The sequence below is a fragment of the Cottoperca gobio genome, chromosome 5 (genome assembly GCF_900634415.1).
Source record: "Cottoperca gobio chromosome 5, fCotGob3.1, whole genome shotgun sequence".
Lineage (NCBI taxonomy): Eukaryota > Metazoa > Chordata > Actinopteri > Perciformes > Bovichtidae > Cottoperca > Cottoperca gobio.
The window spans coordinates 14630510-14648151 of NC_041359.1; the positions used below are offsets into that span (position 1 = coordinate 14630510).

The window sequence follows — 17642 nt, forward strand, 5'->3', positions numbered from 1 at the left end:
TAGATGTTTACATGCAGCTGCTCGATGATGTCGCCAACTAATTAATTGTTAAATTTGTTTGCAACTAATTTGGTAATTAGATTTTTGTCGCATCCCCTATTGACATTTCTGGGAAATTGTGGCAGTGAAGAAAAAAGTGCCTGGGATAAAAGGAAATATCTATTCTTTGCAGAGCTCACAGAGCCTTAGCACTTGAGCTTAACTGCACTAAAATGATCCAAGAAACCAGCTTCACAAGACCACTACAGCTCCTATTGTAACGTCTGCGCTCCAGCAATTAGAAGTGATCGTCAGAGAAGCCATTTGCCAGCGCTACAGGTGCGCCCACCAAGGCTATTGTTTGACTCTGCAGTGCAGGACTGCGGGAAATGAAAAGTTCGACTTTATGTCAAAGACAAAACGAGAAGAGTTTGAAAGGATATGAGAGGTCATGCAGCTCATGTTGAGCAATGACATTAGTTTCTTTCTGCCCGGGCTGCTGTTGACTCTGTTTAAACATTCTCATCATGGTTAATGTACACAATCCCCAACACTTGTCCCCACAGAGTAAGGGCACTCACGCAGAGAGGCCAATGGAAGCAGAGGTCGGCTTGCCTTTATTTTGCTCTTCCATCGGAGAAAGCAGTTAATCTTTGCTCTGCTCCAGCTTATCTGGGTGCCTGCCACCCTAGCCCCTGCCCAGGGAGAAAGGCATCACACGCCTCAGCCCTCTCCCCTCCTCCGTCTCCTCCTCCCTCACTTCGTCTTCCCCTCAGCTCAGTTCTCCTTGGCTGCAGATTGAATTATTCTCTTCGTTCCATTTATCCCAAGTTCTCATTCATTTGCAGAGCGCTGTCACTTGTCTTCTGTTGTGTTTGTCTCTTAAGTGGAAGTCGTTCAGAGTCTGTCTCAACTTGTTGCATCGTCTCATATCAGCTGTGGCATCGGCCTGCAATAGTGGTTATGCAATAAAGAAACTGGGGTTTTATTGGTGTTGGAGGAAAATGTCCAACTTTTTAATGCATGTTTTGGGGTTTTAGACATTTTAGGGGTGTTTTTTTTACAATTATTATTATATTATTAAGAGGCTTGTTTTTCAGATATTCTTTTCACAATGATATAAAACAGGGAAAATCTGCAAATGGTCACTTTGGAAGCTGGTACTAGATAATGTTTGGCATTTCCCCTTGAAAAAAGGACTTTTAATAACTAATCAATTATCAAAATTGTTGACTGGAATAATCGACTAATAATTGTAACTATACCTCGCCCACATGAAGCAGACTGTTTAACCTGGACATGTGTCACATTGCAGAAGACAAGACACTCTACCTGCTGTTTCACTTCAAGGATACTTTGTTTAAATCCACAAACTGCTGGAGCCTCACATGTGTTCATCGTTATTTGTATGTTATGAACTGAAAGAGTTCACACTGTCAAACTCTGGTACACCTTCTTCTCCTTTGCAAGCCACTGCCTTCCTCCTCCTTCTCTTCTTCCTCCTCCTTCTCTTCTTCCTCCTCCTCATCCTTTTTCTGCCCAATTGTCTTTGACAGCTAGTCATAACATAATGACCTAACACTTGTCATGATTGGCAGGTGTTTTTCCTTACAGCCCAATGAAGTAGGGGCTCGGAGATATGGTTTGATGCACAGTTACCTTGTTTTTTTTGCTGACTGACAGAGGAAGGAGAGCTGTTTGTTTGTTTATTGCCCATTTAATTCATCCTGTGTTTGAAAAGCTGTATGGCAGCTGTCGGCTATATATTCGAGGCAGTTACCAGGGGGATGGGACACTGCGTTCCTCTGCCGAATGAGTGACAGCGTTGCAATGGGTGAAGAAGGGAAGATAGGAGTTTGCCTGGAGGTGGAGAGAGGAGGTGCTGAAGGGAGGGTTGGGGGGAGGGGGGGGTGTAATGCTTCGGAGAGACAGTTGAGGAGTATCTCAAATATTGACCTTGGAAAACCACCTCTATGATAATAATTATCTCACTTTTTCTCTCCCCCCTCTCTCCTCCTGCCTCTTTTACTGTCTCACTCCCTCCCCTCATGGCTCTCTCTTTTTCATGTGTGTCTTTTGCTCCTGTAATCTTTGCGACCTTAGATAAAAGCAACCTGGCTCTTTTTCTTCTCTTTGATACTCATTAATCCCTATCATTGATTACAGGACAACTTACAAGCTCAGGTTCAGCTTATCACAATAAGCCTCTACCATTTGACCCCCCCCCTTTCCCATATTGTACAGTTTATTTTGCTGAACACTATACATATGCACTCGAGGGTGTAGGTTTGTTTTCACAGGTAGGAGGGTGGGGCTGGGGGGGGGGGAATCGCAGGATCACATATCAATCGAAAACCCCGTCAGGCTTCAAGTAATGCATTTGGAGCCTGACCAATCAGAGTCGTGTGAGGAGTTACTGGCAGCTACGGGCGTGGTTTATGTGTGTGCGATGATGCGGAGAGGCGATCACATTTGGTTTCCATACAAAATGATGAATATTGTATCTCTGCCACTAAGAGCACTTTCCTATACTGCCTCACTTTTGGATAATATTGAATTCTAGCATCTTCTTAGGAGAATATTGAACCAAAAATATAGGTTGATTTATTTTCTTGCCTGAGTCTCTCTGGCTTCAGCTACAAACGTCCACCCTTTTATACAACCACCAGTATAAGAATTCCTTGCTGTCACATACTGTAACATCAGACACAACATGGAAAGTTTAGGTTACACCTCACACACACACACACTGTACGCAGGTGTTCCAGTGTAAAGGTCTAATCTGATACTGATACTGTAATCATGGGCTTTATGCATGACAATGACATATATTAGGCACAGTTCACTTTGATGATCTCAGATGAAACCGTGAAGCTGCTTCTTAAGGGTTAGTATGCTAAGTGAAGGCAGACGAGTACATCTATTCATTTAAATTGGTGCTAATGGCAGACTATTTAAAAGTCAATTAATTGCTAGGGGCCAAATGCACAGTGGCAGTTAGTGCTGTCACAACGCTGAGTAGTAATTGGATGTGTTGATGGGATGTGCCTGTCTGTGCTGGTGTGTATTCCTCGTGTCTGAAGGTGGGTGGTCACCTACTGCACCTCCAAAAACTCTCAAAAGGACTGTCTGTCACCCGTGAGTGATATTTGCCATAAAGCAGAGTATCATGGGGCAGCAGCATAATTGCTGTCTGGATCGAGTTTGTTTTGTAGTTTGTGGAGATGCATCCACTGTTAGTTATAAAATGTTTGTTTGTAATTTGCAAAAGCTCTCACAGATTTCATTTTACTTTGCACTATTATTTCTGAAATCTGCGTTTCAGTCTCTCTTCTGCCTTTTTGTTTTTCTCAGTTTGACATCACTACCCCCATCTCTAGTCTCACCTCTTCATCCTCTTCCTCACTTTTTCATCCTACTCTGTACGGAGAGAGAGAGACGGAGCAAGGCGGGGGGGGGAGGCCTGAGATCGATGTTAGGCCTGCGCACACAGAAACCGGCAGCTGGTTGAATCGGAGTGATCGATCTGGCACAGAGCATTTGCTCTGCCAGACTGCTGGGCCTTTGTGGATGAAGATTATTTCTAAATTATTACAGGAGGCAGATGCTTGTCAGAAGATGCTCTCTGTCAAGGTTAGACTGCTTCAGCACTACCGAGCTCCCTCCGTCTCTCTCTCCTTCTGTCACACTTTGGCTTTCTTCTTAAATTTCTGTGCTTTCCCTTCTTTTATCTTTCAGCATTTCTTTCTCTCTCCCCGCAAGGGTTTTTCCTATAATTTTACATATTTCACATTGTTCTTTTACATTATATAGCTGTCTTTCTGGCAGCGAGTTGTTTCCCTAACAGGAGATATGTTTAGCACCATATACGTGAGATAAAAGGCACTCAGGTAATGAGAAACTGAAAATGCCATCTTGTAAATTGACTTTATACGGGCTGCTCAGTATTATCTTTGACCAATGTTAGTCTATAATGATACTGAACACAACAGCAGGCAGCTGTGGGTTTGAAGCTTTCTCGAAAATGAGTTTGTTCCTTGTGGAACGATTTAAATAAAGTAAAAGTGTCTGAGTTCTTTAAAAATAGATGTATGTGGATGGCTTTTGTGCATCTTTGTTCTGGGTGAGTGCCACATGCGTGTGTGCTTCTCTGTCTGTGCATAACTTTGAAATTGATAATTTGAGTCTAAGACGTCTGGAATGTGTGTGTTTTCTCCCTTGTTAAACTGATTAGACTTGGGAACAGCGTTGTGCGCCCTGGGCTCTACCTCTTGTCGTCTAGTTAATTTATCCTGAGCACTGCTTTATTCTTATGGACAGCATAATTTAGCCCAATTCTTCTCTCTCACATGACATATCACAACCACTGCGAACACATTTTGTGTACAACTTGTGTTTCTGTAAGATTTCCAAAAGGTCACTTTATTATGTCAATGTATGTACTTTATGTATGATAATGCAGTTATCTCGCAATGTTACCAAAAGTTTCCCACCAGTAATTTAGATCCGCTCCAAAATGTTGTGGATTCTCACTTGGCGCATGCTACAGTCCTCCACCTAGTTTCATGAAACCCGGGCCAGCAGTTGTTCTGTAATCCTTCTGACAAACAAACCTAAGCGATCAACATGCCTTGGCGGAGGTATTTAAACAAGCATGAAATGGCATTTCATATGTTTCTCACCTTAGCGTGCATGAATGTCAATTTATTGAATGTATCTGTCTTCATGCATCATTTAGTTTTTTTTCAGCCAACATGGGGGACAGAGAGATGAATGATATGTTAGAAAAGGATCCTGGATCAATTCGAACAAGGGACATTGCGGTTACTCCGTATGCATCTTAGATCCGAGGTCTGTCTTGACACTTACTTATTAGTACATTTTTGTGTCGGCATGTTACAGTGAGTACTGCATAGTGTATTTGAAAAACTCCATTAACTTTTAAGGCATCTTCTTTTTGTAAGAAAACATAACATGTGCATTGAAACAGGTGGAAACATGAAGTACTTAATACAACTGGATGCAAGGGGAATAGATAGCCTCCCTCAACAGATACGCTCTATAACTGTCGTGTTTTACCATATTAGCTAACAAGCTAATACATCCATTTGTTAGCCTCAGATGACCTTTTGACAACTAACCTTTGACCTTTGTGCGTTAACTAACCAAGTTAAAGACAGCATGGGTGCTGTTGAAAGACACTTCCTTGCTTTGCTAGGCTTAACACCTCCGGGATCAACAGTATCTCGATGATGACGCTAATATTTATTTTCTTGTTTGACTCTTGATAAAGGCCCTGTCACACATATCCGTATGGCAGAAACGTATGCTGGCGTATATGAAAATTTGTCCAAATACGTCCAACTTTTCATCGGATCGGAAAAGTGAACATATACAGATACGCATGTCTAACCTATTGATAGAGCATCACTTACTTATACAAAATGTATCAGATGAATGCATAACGTATACAAAAATATGGCAACACGCTGGTGTACGTTGATATAATGTATAAGTAGTATTCGTTAAGAACTCACTGTGTTACGCTGCAGTGCGTTGTTGAACGCTGATGTTTTGAGCATGTTCAAAATTACAGGACGTACCCGACGTGTGCTTCATAAGATATGCAGACGTTACGTGACGTTAGACATACGTGAATACGGAATACGTACGTGAATACTTACCTACGTAAATATAGTACGTAAATACATACCTACGTAAATATAGTACGTAAATACTTACCTACGTAAATATAGTATGTAAATACTTACCTACGTAAATATAGTACGTAAATACTTACCTACGTAAATATAGTACGTAAATACTTACCTACGTAAATATAGTACGTAAATACTTACCTACGTAAATATAGTACGTAAATACTTACCTACGTAAATATAGTACGTAAATACTTACCTACGTAAATATAGTACGTAAATACTTACCTACGTAAATACAGTATGTGAATACTTACCTACGTAAATATAGTACGAGAGTACGGGAATACAGTATGTGAATACGTTAGAGCAGGGGTGTCCAAACTACGGGCCATTTTTAATTGGCCCGCAGCTAATTCTAAAAGTATAATGGAATAAGGCCCAGATAGAAACTTGTGCTTGAATGTTTTGTACTTCTTAGTTCTAACACAGAAACACAGTTTTGACTCGTCAGCTAACTTAAAACATCAAGTGTCAGATAAAGCTTGTGCTTTAGATTTTTACTGGATTGCATGTGATGAGAGCACAGACGCGACAGACACCGCACAGCTGTTCATTTGTGTTGACGATAACTTTTGCGTTACGGAAGAGCTGCTTGGTCTTACGAGTCTAAAGGCCACAACATAATTTGTGCACGAGGACTTTACCACAGAGAATTTCAAGCTTTCCTGTCTGAAGTCGATGCTGAATACGGGGACGCACTCCACAGTTCTGATGTGCGCTGGCTGAGTCGCGGCTCCGTGCTGCAACGGTTTTATTCCCTGAGATCAGAAATCGATCTGTTTTTGAAGAGAAGGAGCGACCTCTGAGCTGAGTGACCCTCCATGTTTGGCAGACCTGTTTAGTTGATCTTACTGGTCATCTCAACACTGAACAAGAGCCCACTGCGCACCTGAAAGCATTCTGTGTGACGCTCCGTCTCTTTGAGACACAACTACGCAACTTCAATGTTGCGCACTTCCCCACGCTGTCTGATATCAGATGTACTTTTCCAAAGGCCAACCTTTCTGATAACAAGGGGAAATATGTGTCTGTGATCACGTCTCTCATGACAGCATTCAGTCAGCACTTCCAACATGTTTCTATCATTGAGAAAGAAATCGAGCTGATGAATGCAGAAGAAGTTTAAGAGAGTCTGCAACTAGAACTTATATATAATAATTATATACGATAACTCCCTGAAGAATCAAAGAATCTGAAGAAAAGTTTCCTCTGATGAGACGCCACGCACAAAGAATGATGAGTCTGTTCGGCTCAACATATGTGAGCAAACATCTGTTAACTCTGAACAAAAGCAGGTTGAGAACCTAAATGAGCGACAGCATCTCTGTGATGTCCTTCGTATCTCAACCACCAAACTCACTCCTGACCTGCAGCATCCTTCAGTCCAAAGCGCAGCATCACTGCTCCCACTGAGTGCAACGTTGTTCCCATTACAGGAGAGTTAAAACATATATTACACAGCATTCATGTTAATAAGATACATTTTTCAATACATTCAGTCAATTAAAGTTGATAACATTTTCTAACTAACGTTAGTTGATGCGTTATCAAGCCCAATAACTTATTTGTGTAACAAGCTTGAGATATATCCATCCCCTTGACCCCAGAAAAGGGTCATATTTCAAACTCTTTCTCAATGTGTAGCAATCGTATTTATACAATATGTGGTCGTAACACACATATGGAACAGTATTACGAAGTGCAAGTGGTTATTGGATGGTGCTTTGAAATCCAGATGGTATTTCACTAATATAATACAACATCACATACAGTATTACCAGTCTCTCTAGTGAATTATCAGCTCAGAAAATAGAGCACACTCAATCCACATCTGACAGACATAAAAAGAAAGCTATGGGATTATTTTCTTAGACAGAGCTGGGAGGGGGCAAATCAGCATCATGAAAGTTTCAAATGATAACGATGGATTGAGCTATAATTTAGCATATAGTCATTTGGAATGGGTTTGATTATTTTCTATTTATTTACCAAACCTATTATGTATTCAGGTGGATAGTTTAATAAATGAGAGATCCCACATTATGGTAGCAGCACTCGCACCCCTTGTTGAGTATTCAGAGAGTATTCTCTCGGTGACCGGGAAGTATAGACTGCATGAGAACGAGCCAAAGCAGATTGATAAACAGAAATGTACATTGTTAGCCAGATGTTGTTCGCATTAACATAATGAAACCTGCTAGCGAGCTAGTTATGCTCCACGCAGGGAAAACAAACTCCTTCATTTGTCACAAGACGGTTGACGGATTATTATTTAATCATACTGTTTATGTAATTATAGATCAATTTGATATCGATGATTGATTTGTTGCTAATAGAAATTGAATGTGCCGAACACACCAGATTCATACATGAATACTTCTGGCTCTAGATGACAAAAGTAAATCGTACATTTAGGGAACAACATACACAATCGTTTTAAAAGCAGCTAAAATGCTGCTGTTGAATTGTCAGTGTGTGCACATACTGTAAGACAAGTGACTAGTGATTACATCACAGTGTGCTTTCATATAGCGGCACAGTACACTGTAGGTATTTAAATGCCTAGGTACTTAGCTCCATTTCTCTCTAGTAAAAAAAGATCTCCTCTGGGAGAGATAGACAGTGCAGTGGGGGGGGGGGGGGGGGGGGTAGAAGAAGAGAGGAACAGCGAAATGGAGGCGAGATGAAGCCTGGATGGGGAGAGAGAGGGTGATGAGAAGAAGGGAAGGGAGAGGGATTAATTGTTCACCCAGGAGAGGAAGATAACATCAGATGTTTAAAAGCTGCCAAAACTAATCCTGTCATTTCTTGGACTAGAATAATGAAAACGGAGAAATGATATCTCTTGGAGAAATGGAAAGTGAGCTAATCTGTATGCCTGTAACGAGCACATGTTTGTGATTGCTAAATGGCCTACAGATTATAGTATATTTCTACTTGCATGGTATCATTTTCCAGTGTGATGACGGCTAACATTTTATTGTACGGAGAGAGAGAGAGGGGGAGCGGAGGGCAATCATTTTATTGGACGTAGTGTTTCTTTTATTTCTTCATTATATTTGTAATACTTCTTCCTGAAGCATTATATTTTCACTATGAATAGCCAGTAATTGTAAAACACACATAGTCCATTAACTGCAAATTACTTTTTTTTCTCTCATCACATTACTCCTGATAATTTTCCAAAGTAAACCAAACACTATAGTTTAGATTGATTTTCATTCATACAGTTTGAAAATCAACTTACATTAACTGTTCCTATTGCACAATGTGTGCTTTTATTTTTACATCTTCTCGTGTAGTTATCACTGCTGCAGAAAGGCATGGCATTTAAGAGCTACAACACAAACAACAAGCAAACATGGATGTCAAGAAAAGAGATAGTGTGAATCTGGTCATTTGTTTCATTTAAATGGTTTGCTGTTCAGCGGCAGACTCTCCAGTCGTAGACGTCAGAGCATTATGATAAAGGTGACAAAACATTTACTGTGATGGATTGCCTATATCAAGCAAGTTTAAAGGCTCTCCAAGTTCATTCCGTACTGAAATAAATGCAAACCAGCAGCTGCCCTGAAGGTAGGAAATCATTCTAAAAACACGTGGGATAAAAACATGCAAAATGATCTGGATGGTCTTTCAAATCCTGGCAGAGACCCCTCCTGATGTTCTCAGTATGGGACCAGCTCTCTGCCCTACTTCTGTCTGTGTCTGCTCTCCTATCCAAGTAGCTCTCTCTTCCTCTGTGACCCACACCTGCCGTTCTCTCCACCCTTTGGGCCCGCAGCACTCCCCTTCCTCTCCTGTCATATCTGTCATAGACGTTCAGTCGCTGGTGTTGCTCTAGGCTTCAAATTTAATTTGGTTTCAATCTGCTGTAATTGCTTTGAGAGACAGCCGTGTCTGCATGTTTTTCCTCTCTTATGTCTGCTGCAATACTTTATAATGTGTGTGTGTGTGTGTGTGCATGTGTAAGTGTGTGTGTGTATGGATGAATATTACTGAAGGTGTGTACTCATGTGTGCACATGTGTGTAAATCCCAAACAATTGCCTGGCCACACACCAGCTGCTGTCACTGGACTCTCTGGCACTTTGACAAGGCTTTTGTCAGATACCATACACTTTCTCTTTGTAGCAGAAAAGGAGGAGGGTGAAGACTTCTCAAATCATCTTTTTGGTAACACGTCATGACCTTTAAATAATAACTCCTCGTATACGCCATGGATGTGTAACTTCTTTCATTATTCTATCAGCAATCTAAAGTAAGAGGGAGGAAGATTGAAGTAAAGGGCACAAAATGGACAGTGAAAATAAACTGTTTGCCCTTGAATTGCAGACAGTGCTGCAGGGAGGTGAGGTAAAAGGAATGTTTAAGCTGATGGACTGAGATAATATTGGTTAGTGTAAAAAAGAAAATGAAATTATTTTTTTTATCCTCCCTCCGATCTATTTTTCAAAATGTCTCTTTTTCGTCCTGGCTATCTCCGAATCAACCTGGTCATTTGTGCTCACCGATAAAAAGTGACAGCTTTCCTCTCTCAAATCACTGATCACACATTAGTTATCTTTTGTGTTTGGGATACTCAGTGATATTCCAAAAAAGGGATTCCCCCACTATCCCCAATAATTCTTTCTCAACTGTATTTGCATCCAAGCTCAGCAGCCAGTTTGAGCCTGCCAAAAGAAAAGGGCACAGAGAAAGCAAATGTGTGTATAATTGAATGTTGAATGCATGTTGATTAGTGAGGGCTCTTTTGGGCTGATTGCAAGTGTGTAGTGTGTACAGTGGAGTTTGTGCTGGTGTAATATGTGACCAGTGGTGATTGAGAGTGTGAGAGTGCCTTAAACACACACATGCTGTGGCATCATGCTCATCTTCCAAAACGAGCTGCAGAGGAGTGTCAGCCGCTGCCATTGTTTTTCGGCTTGTACCGTATGTTTGTGTGTGTTTTCACATAATGTGTGTGTTTTGGCACAACTAGAGTTTTTGTCAAGATGTGACACAAATACCAGATTGCACGCAACAGCTCTCAGTCTCGTTCTGTTGTGTTTCTGTCGCACAGTATATATCACTCTCACCTCTGATCAAGGAGACTTTTGTCCTGCGTCTTGATGCTGTTTCGCTCTGCTCCTCCCCACTCAGCTAGCTGAGGAGGCGGGCAAAACAAGCAGGTCATCCAAGCAATCGCATACACCTGTTAACAGATGTACCAACTAAAAGAGCAGTCATGTGCTTCATTTCTTTCTAGTGGAATGGCACTTGGCTTCTTTTGACGTATTTATTTTTAGCCAGCGCTTGTTCCAGACAATGGGTATGCAATTTTCTCCTTCTCCGTCACCTGCAAGGTCGATGCCTTATGGGCTGCTCAAGAAACAAGACGTCTGAATCTTGCTTTTTTTTTGTAAATGCCGCCTTTAGCCTCCCTTCCTCCCCCCCTCTCTTTGTCGCCTGACTGATGCCAGTAAAAGCAGGAAAGGCCGTGCAGCAGTTTGGGCATGTCTGTGTCTATCTGTCAAACACTGGACAGTGAGCCCAATCAGCCAGACACCCGCATGCCACTAAACTGATCCTGGACCCATCGGCACACCGCTCCCTGAGCCCCCTACTGGCCCCTGCATATAGGACACTTTGCTACCTGCGAGCAGTCGGGGTTGCAGATCTGTGTGGTGTTGACTCACTGCGATGCACCTGCAGTGACCTTGTTTGACTTTTTACATCTTTTAAATTTTTGCTGGATGTGTGCATCGTGACCTGTGTATACATATGTGCCTGTGAGTAAATGATGTGATAAAGCTGTTTGTAGCATTCATCCCATAGGGGGTTTAATTGAATCTGCAATGGTAGTTGCTCCAGTGAATGATAATGTGCAGTACAATGGTCTTTGGCCCCGTTTTGTGCTATAATGAGTCTGCCACTTAGCTTCAAAGGCTCTGTGGTTTAATGAGCAAAATGCATATTATTTTGAATCTCAAATGAAACAAAAAGTGCCCCAATTAGAAGTTAATTAATATTGTTTTTATGGAGATACTCCAGCAGTCAGTAATATATTAGATTAGTTCATTTGCTCCCGTGACATTGCTTCTAACATAATCGCATTTTGATTATATCCATTTTATAAAGTTAGATGTAGACTGATTAGTACACATGAGCTTATGATCAAGGTCGATTATTTTCAGAGTAGCTCTGAAGAAACAATGAGGGAGTTTAGCTGCTGCACAGAGCTACTGTATTGTTCTAAAGTAAAGACAGCTGCCTTTCTTGTCGCATTGAACTACACACTTCAGCACAATGCTGACAATCGACTGTGGAAGCATGGAGTTTCTGTGGGCCTGTGTGCAGTGCAGAAAGCTGGTGTTTGATTTTTGAAAGACTGGTGAGTTGCTGCTGCCGCGGGTAGGTGACAGCTCACGTCTTCCAGATCCGGTCTCCGTGGAAACAGAAGAGGGGAGTTGGGAATGCGCTGTGATGAGGGGGGGGGGGGGGTGGTAAGGCAAGTGTTAACATTTCCGTTGTGGAGGGGGAAGATTATCGAAGGGGGGCTGGGGGGGTGGGGTGACAAAGACAGGGATTATCTCGGCACATGCTACAATAGCATGACACACACAGCCTGCAAGCTGGGCCTGCCACGGGGTGCTTTGGATCACAGAACAAAGACAGGGTCTCCCACCCATCCATGCAGATCCTCTGTCAGAGTTAGCTAATAAGGACTACAATACCCAGCTGCCAGTCGCAAACCAACCAGGGACCTGGAATTAAGGGTCATTATTTCTCGTCATTATGGACTTTAACATTGCTTGGCCACTCTGAAGAGGAGAGCCTGTTCCTTTTATCACAGCAGTTTGTTACTGGAACTTGAAATGAGAAGTTCTGTCATCTACGCCTGCTGAGAGGAAAATGTAATAATGAAAAACATGTCATAGGTTTTCAAGCTTTTTTCCATTTCACCCCGCGTCACTGACAAGTTCTTGGCTATGTGAAGTCAATTAAACAGTTTTGAAGTTGGTTTGTGATTGTGTTGTCGGAATTATTATGGCGTTAGAGCAGGGCGAAGGTTTGAGGGCAGTAAACTGAGACAGATGGAGAGAAATGGGGTACAGCATATGATGGCAGGATAAAACAGCCGAGCGAAGAGGAGAGATAAGAGGATGGTGAGAGAATGAAACGTGGTGGTGGTGGTGGTGGTGTTGGTGGTGGTGGTGGTGGTGGGGGACGGCGGGTGCAGCGGCGAGGGTGCGAGGCGAAGTCAAAGTGAGTTTGTCTGTGATGTTTTAAAATTCTGGAGTGGAAAGTCCCTCCATCTGTTATTGTGGACGGTTCTGACTCAGTGATTTCTATGATTGGCCTTAATCCCGGCCGAGTGGAGAAGACAGAATGAAGAGCTTAAAGCAGACTGCTCTCACTCTGACAGGCTCCACTGGCTGCCTCTGCCGCTGCTGCTACTGGGGCTCATTGGTACGCTCAGTCTGCTGCCCCCTAATGGATCAACTGCTGCACGACACTGCACCTCTCTGCACTACCACAGCACATTGAGCAGGTCTTAAGGCCCTGACACAGTAGTGGTAACATTTTTGATGTAACATGAAATTGTCAGCAGCCACGTAAAACAGCAGATTTCACTCCACTTTTGATGCTCCCTGCGAAGTCTGTGATCATCACGACCTCATGTGTCTTCATACCAGGGCTGCAACTAATGATTCTTGTCATTATCGATTAATCTGCCCGTTGTCATAGAATAAACATTCTATAAAATGTCAGAAAATGATGAAAGGTGATATTTTTAAATGTCTGTTTTAAGATAATCAGTTTAATATGATCTAAAACACAGAGAAGCAGGAAATCATATTCACGACTATTTTTGCATGAAACGTTAATTAAATGATTATTATCAAAGTAGTTATCGATCAGTGGACTTCATACGCCATGAAAGCAACACAGTCATGTCCTTGGAATGTGTCGAGGTAAACGTGCCACTGCTGAAGCTTCTTTCTGATCCGTCATGCATCAGTAGATATATTGAAGATGTAGTGATGCTGCGGCGGGATATTTAATTCAACAATGTGGGAAGGACCCTTAAGAAAGCTGTTCTATATTTAGTTGTCTTTTTTCAAAGCGCTTAGTGGCTTACCATTATGATTGTCACTGTCCACAGCAGCCAATCATTGTTGCATGTACTAAGGGTCTTCCCTCGCCGCGTTAGTCTCTCTGCGAAGGTTAAGTGACCTCAGCAGAGTAATTTCACAGTCTTTTGGTCCCCAAGGTGACTTGAGCGTTTCCCAGAAACCGAGCTGAGGGGGTCATTTGGAACATGTTGAGTACTTCGATTCAAGGCGGCAATCACATGTACAGACCGTGTTGTGTTTTCTCAAGTGCCCTCTCACTCAGACACACACATTGTAGGGCTGTTTTGGAGTATCCCTCCAGATCACACAGACAACAGTGTGGTGTGTCGAGTGCCCTTTAAGTTAATGCTCAGCAATCACACAGGCGGCCCAGTGTCGAGTTGGCACTCGCCACAGCATGACGCTGTCCGTCCCTCGTGTGCTGTCCTTCCCCTAGAAATAACATGACTTCTAGTGATTAAACCGCTCCTCTCTGCAACAGAGCAAACTGAACAGTTATGAATATTAAAGATCCTAATCGCCTCATGCTGAGCTTTTTCGTTATTTTATTTTGCTCTGTGAGTTCACAGTCAGGGAGCACGGCTTTTCACCGTCAGGCTTCTTGCACAGCGGAGACATCACCAGCCTGCAGTTGGGCTGTTTGTACAATTACACCATCACCTGCGCCATTATGTACGATGTTTGCATAGACGGCAGACTCCATTGTGTGTTGTTTAAGGCTCGTGGAGGCACTTCACATGCCACTATTCATTACAGAGTTGTGTTTATGGTTCTTGACCTTGCCTGAAGGCTCACTGACAAATGATCCAACATGTGATGCATTTCGCGTCAAGGTTACAATGGCATAACATTACAGGGTCGTGCTCATGTTGTCAACTCTTCTGGTGTCTTTGTGCCTGTGTGCTGTAGTGTTATTTGCTGTGTTGTGTGGGCCTGTATTGAGCTTATCTGTGCTGTACTGTGCTGATCTCACTATGCTCATCCAGTGCTCTAAGCTGCTTGGGCTCCAGCCACCAGCATAGATGATATATCCCTGCCCCCCTCTTTCCCACATCTCTCACTCTGATTCATTGGCTGTTTGTGTTGCCCATTCATCTGGGCCAACACAGAGGAAGGAAAGACACATGAAGACACATGGCTGTTTTGGAGCAGGGGGACTGCATTAAGCTGCTAGGGAACAGATAGGGTCCTAGAGAAATGGCGGCCTACGAGGGTAAATACCAAGGAAGAGGCAGCTGGAGAACTGGAAGAAATGTGTGGGCTACTCAGGGGGAGAGAAATTGATTTTCTAAAGGGACAAAGTAGAGATTCTTACTGACAGATTAAATGCTGAGAAAAAGACAGAGCCAAGGGGGATGAAAGGGTAGCCAGATCAAAGATCATGACAGAGGGTTGATATAAAACACTTCAAACAATAGCAACTTATTTTGTTCTGTCCTTTGCATATTAATAAAAAAAGATATATATTCCAGCTGTTGTGACAGAGAGGGAAATCATATGGCTTTCATTTCCAGGCTAATATCAGATTTGGAAATGGAGTGAGATTATTGTTCTGCTGTTCAGTGTTTTTCCTTAATTGAAAAAATGTAGTGTTGATACTTTCACCAAGAGATTACCACAATGGCTCCGCCCTTTAGGAAGACTGACCCCCTCTAACAGGAAGCCGCACAATTACTGTCTTTTCTAATGGACTCTTTGGTAATAATTTCAGTGGGATAATTAAATCCTCATTTCATTGTTTCAGTCACCTATTGTCTCATTAGGAAATGAATGAAATCTTATCGTTGTTATTTAACGCTTGTTCAGGTGATTAAACGCACAATGCAAAAACTAAAAGACACAGAGGAATCAAAATGATCCAGATTTTTACAAATTAGATTATTGATATCACATTTTGTACATACTTTAAACCATTATGCTCTAATGACGTCCCTATACGACATCCGCAAGAGCCTGGACTGATATTCTGGCTGTGGCGTGTGTGTGTTGTGTGTAGAGAGGAGTGTGTGTGTGTATGTGTGTGCGTGTGTGTGTGTGTGTGTGTGTGTGTGTGTGTGTGTGTGTGTGTGTGTGTGTGTTTGTGTGTGTGAGAGGGTCAGCTGAGATAAGGTGGGCGAGGCTCTTAATAGAAATAGTAGAAATAGGACAGCTTTTACTATGATGAGAGTTTATGTCTTATGTGTTTTTGGTAGATGAAATCCTCCCGTCGTAGGGGACTGGTGCCTTTACTGTGGCTCAACAAATGAATGAGCTCATACTCTAAATAGGGTTAGTAATTTCAGAGCCCCAGGACTTTACGTCTGATCACACTATTCTGGGACGGCAATAAGATCGCCCCCTAGAGGCCCGGGGAAACCTAGATACTGAAGAGCGAGAGGGAGGGAGTGAGACTCTCATCATATTTGGCACTTGGATGAATTTCTATATGAGAAGCCTATACAGTAAGCTTCTTCAGAGATCATCTTTAGCTACATCATGGTAAATGATGTTAGACTACTAAAGCACATTTTTAGGACAACATCAGTTGGTAGTGGTGGTGTTTGATACTAGTCTGAGATGAGAATATTATGTTTCTTATCATTTCAGAACAACATAAACACAAAATATCAATACACCTAAAATTGGATTTCTCCTCTGTGGGGGGAAAAAGCGTCCAAAAGATTGTTTCCATGAAAGCACCCCCTGTGCACCACTAAGTATGGGGTTTGTTATCTGTAGGCGGAAGGACTTTGGTGCATATTGTCAAACAATACAAATGTGTGCATCGTACTTAAAAGACAAAGAAATGAATGGTGCACAAGTGCTAGTGCTTCAAAACGGATCCACACTGTACAAGCATATGTTCAGTTTATGTGATAAATATCCTATGAAAGTCTGGAGGTTCAGTTGCCAAATAGTCAATAAAACCATGTATTTGCACAGCCATGAATTTTGAATCACAGCACACATGACCTTTCTATCTAATGTCTGTCTTTCATCTACAAGCGTGGACAAATATCTTGCCAAACAAAAAATACACACAGTTTAAAAACTGACCCGCAAATAACAAGATTGGTCAGAATGGATCTGGACTGGTGTGGATCTACCTCAGTCCCACGGATTGTCTTGTTACTACATTGTGTCTCATACCCCTGCATGTAACTACACTTTCGGCACATGGGCTTTGATTCTCAAGTGTCTCAAGATGCAGATATTACAACGTTCAAGCCAAAGCCAATTTTGAGATACAATTTGCAGCTTCTAAAAGCACGTTACTTATATCGGTGGTTCACCTGCTGGCAGTGTACAAGCAGTTTTTGCCATTCTCTAATATGGACTGGTACTTTAAGGAGAACAGGGCTGTTGGGTTTGTCGCTCCCTAATCCTCTGAATTATCCAGCTAATTTACAGCTGTACTAGCTTTTGTAGGGAACAAGGTCACCGTTCTCATCTGTGTATCTTGTCTCTCTCTCTCTCTCTCTCTCTCTCTCTCTCTCTCTCTTACACATGCACAAACACACATCAATGTCCTATTGACTTCTGACACTCACACTGCTGTTTTTTGTGTTTCCTTCTAGAAACTGGCCAGGGAGGCGGAGCAGCTTCAGAAGGAGCATGTATGGCAAGACGGTGTGACGGTAAAGTAGGACACCCGCTCCTCTCCCTCCTTCTCCAAGACCTCTTCTTTCTTTTTTTCCCTTTTTTTAGGCAAACTGGTTTATCTTCCCATCAACTGTTTTCCAATTTCCTCTCAATTGAGCTATTTCCCTCTTTTTTTCTTCTAACCATTTAATGACAATTTGATCAGCATCACAGAGACAAGGTGGTAATAAGAACCTTTACCT

At 42.2% G+C, this 17642-nt stretch overlaps 1 protein-coding gene across 1 annotated transcript in view; it reads left to right on the plus strand.

The window, feature by feature from the left end:
* cacna2d2a (calcium channel, voltage-dependent, alpha 2/delta subunit 2a) overlaps nt 1-17642 on the plus strand; it is a 139683-nt gene that overhangs the window by 50076 nt on the left and 71965 nt on the right. The window contains 1 exon segment of the mRNA XM_029430692.1: nt 17376-17435. Coding sequence (XP_029286552.1) covers nt 17376-17435 — 60 coding nt within the window.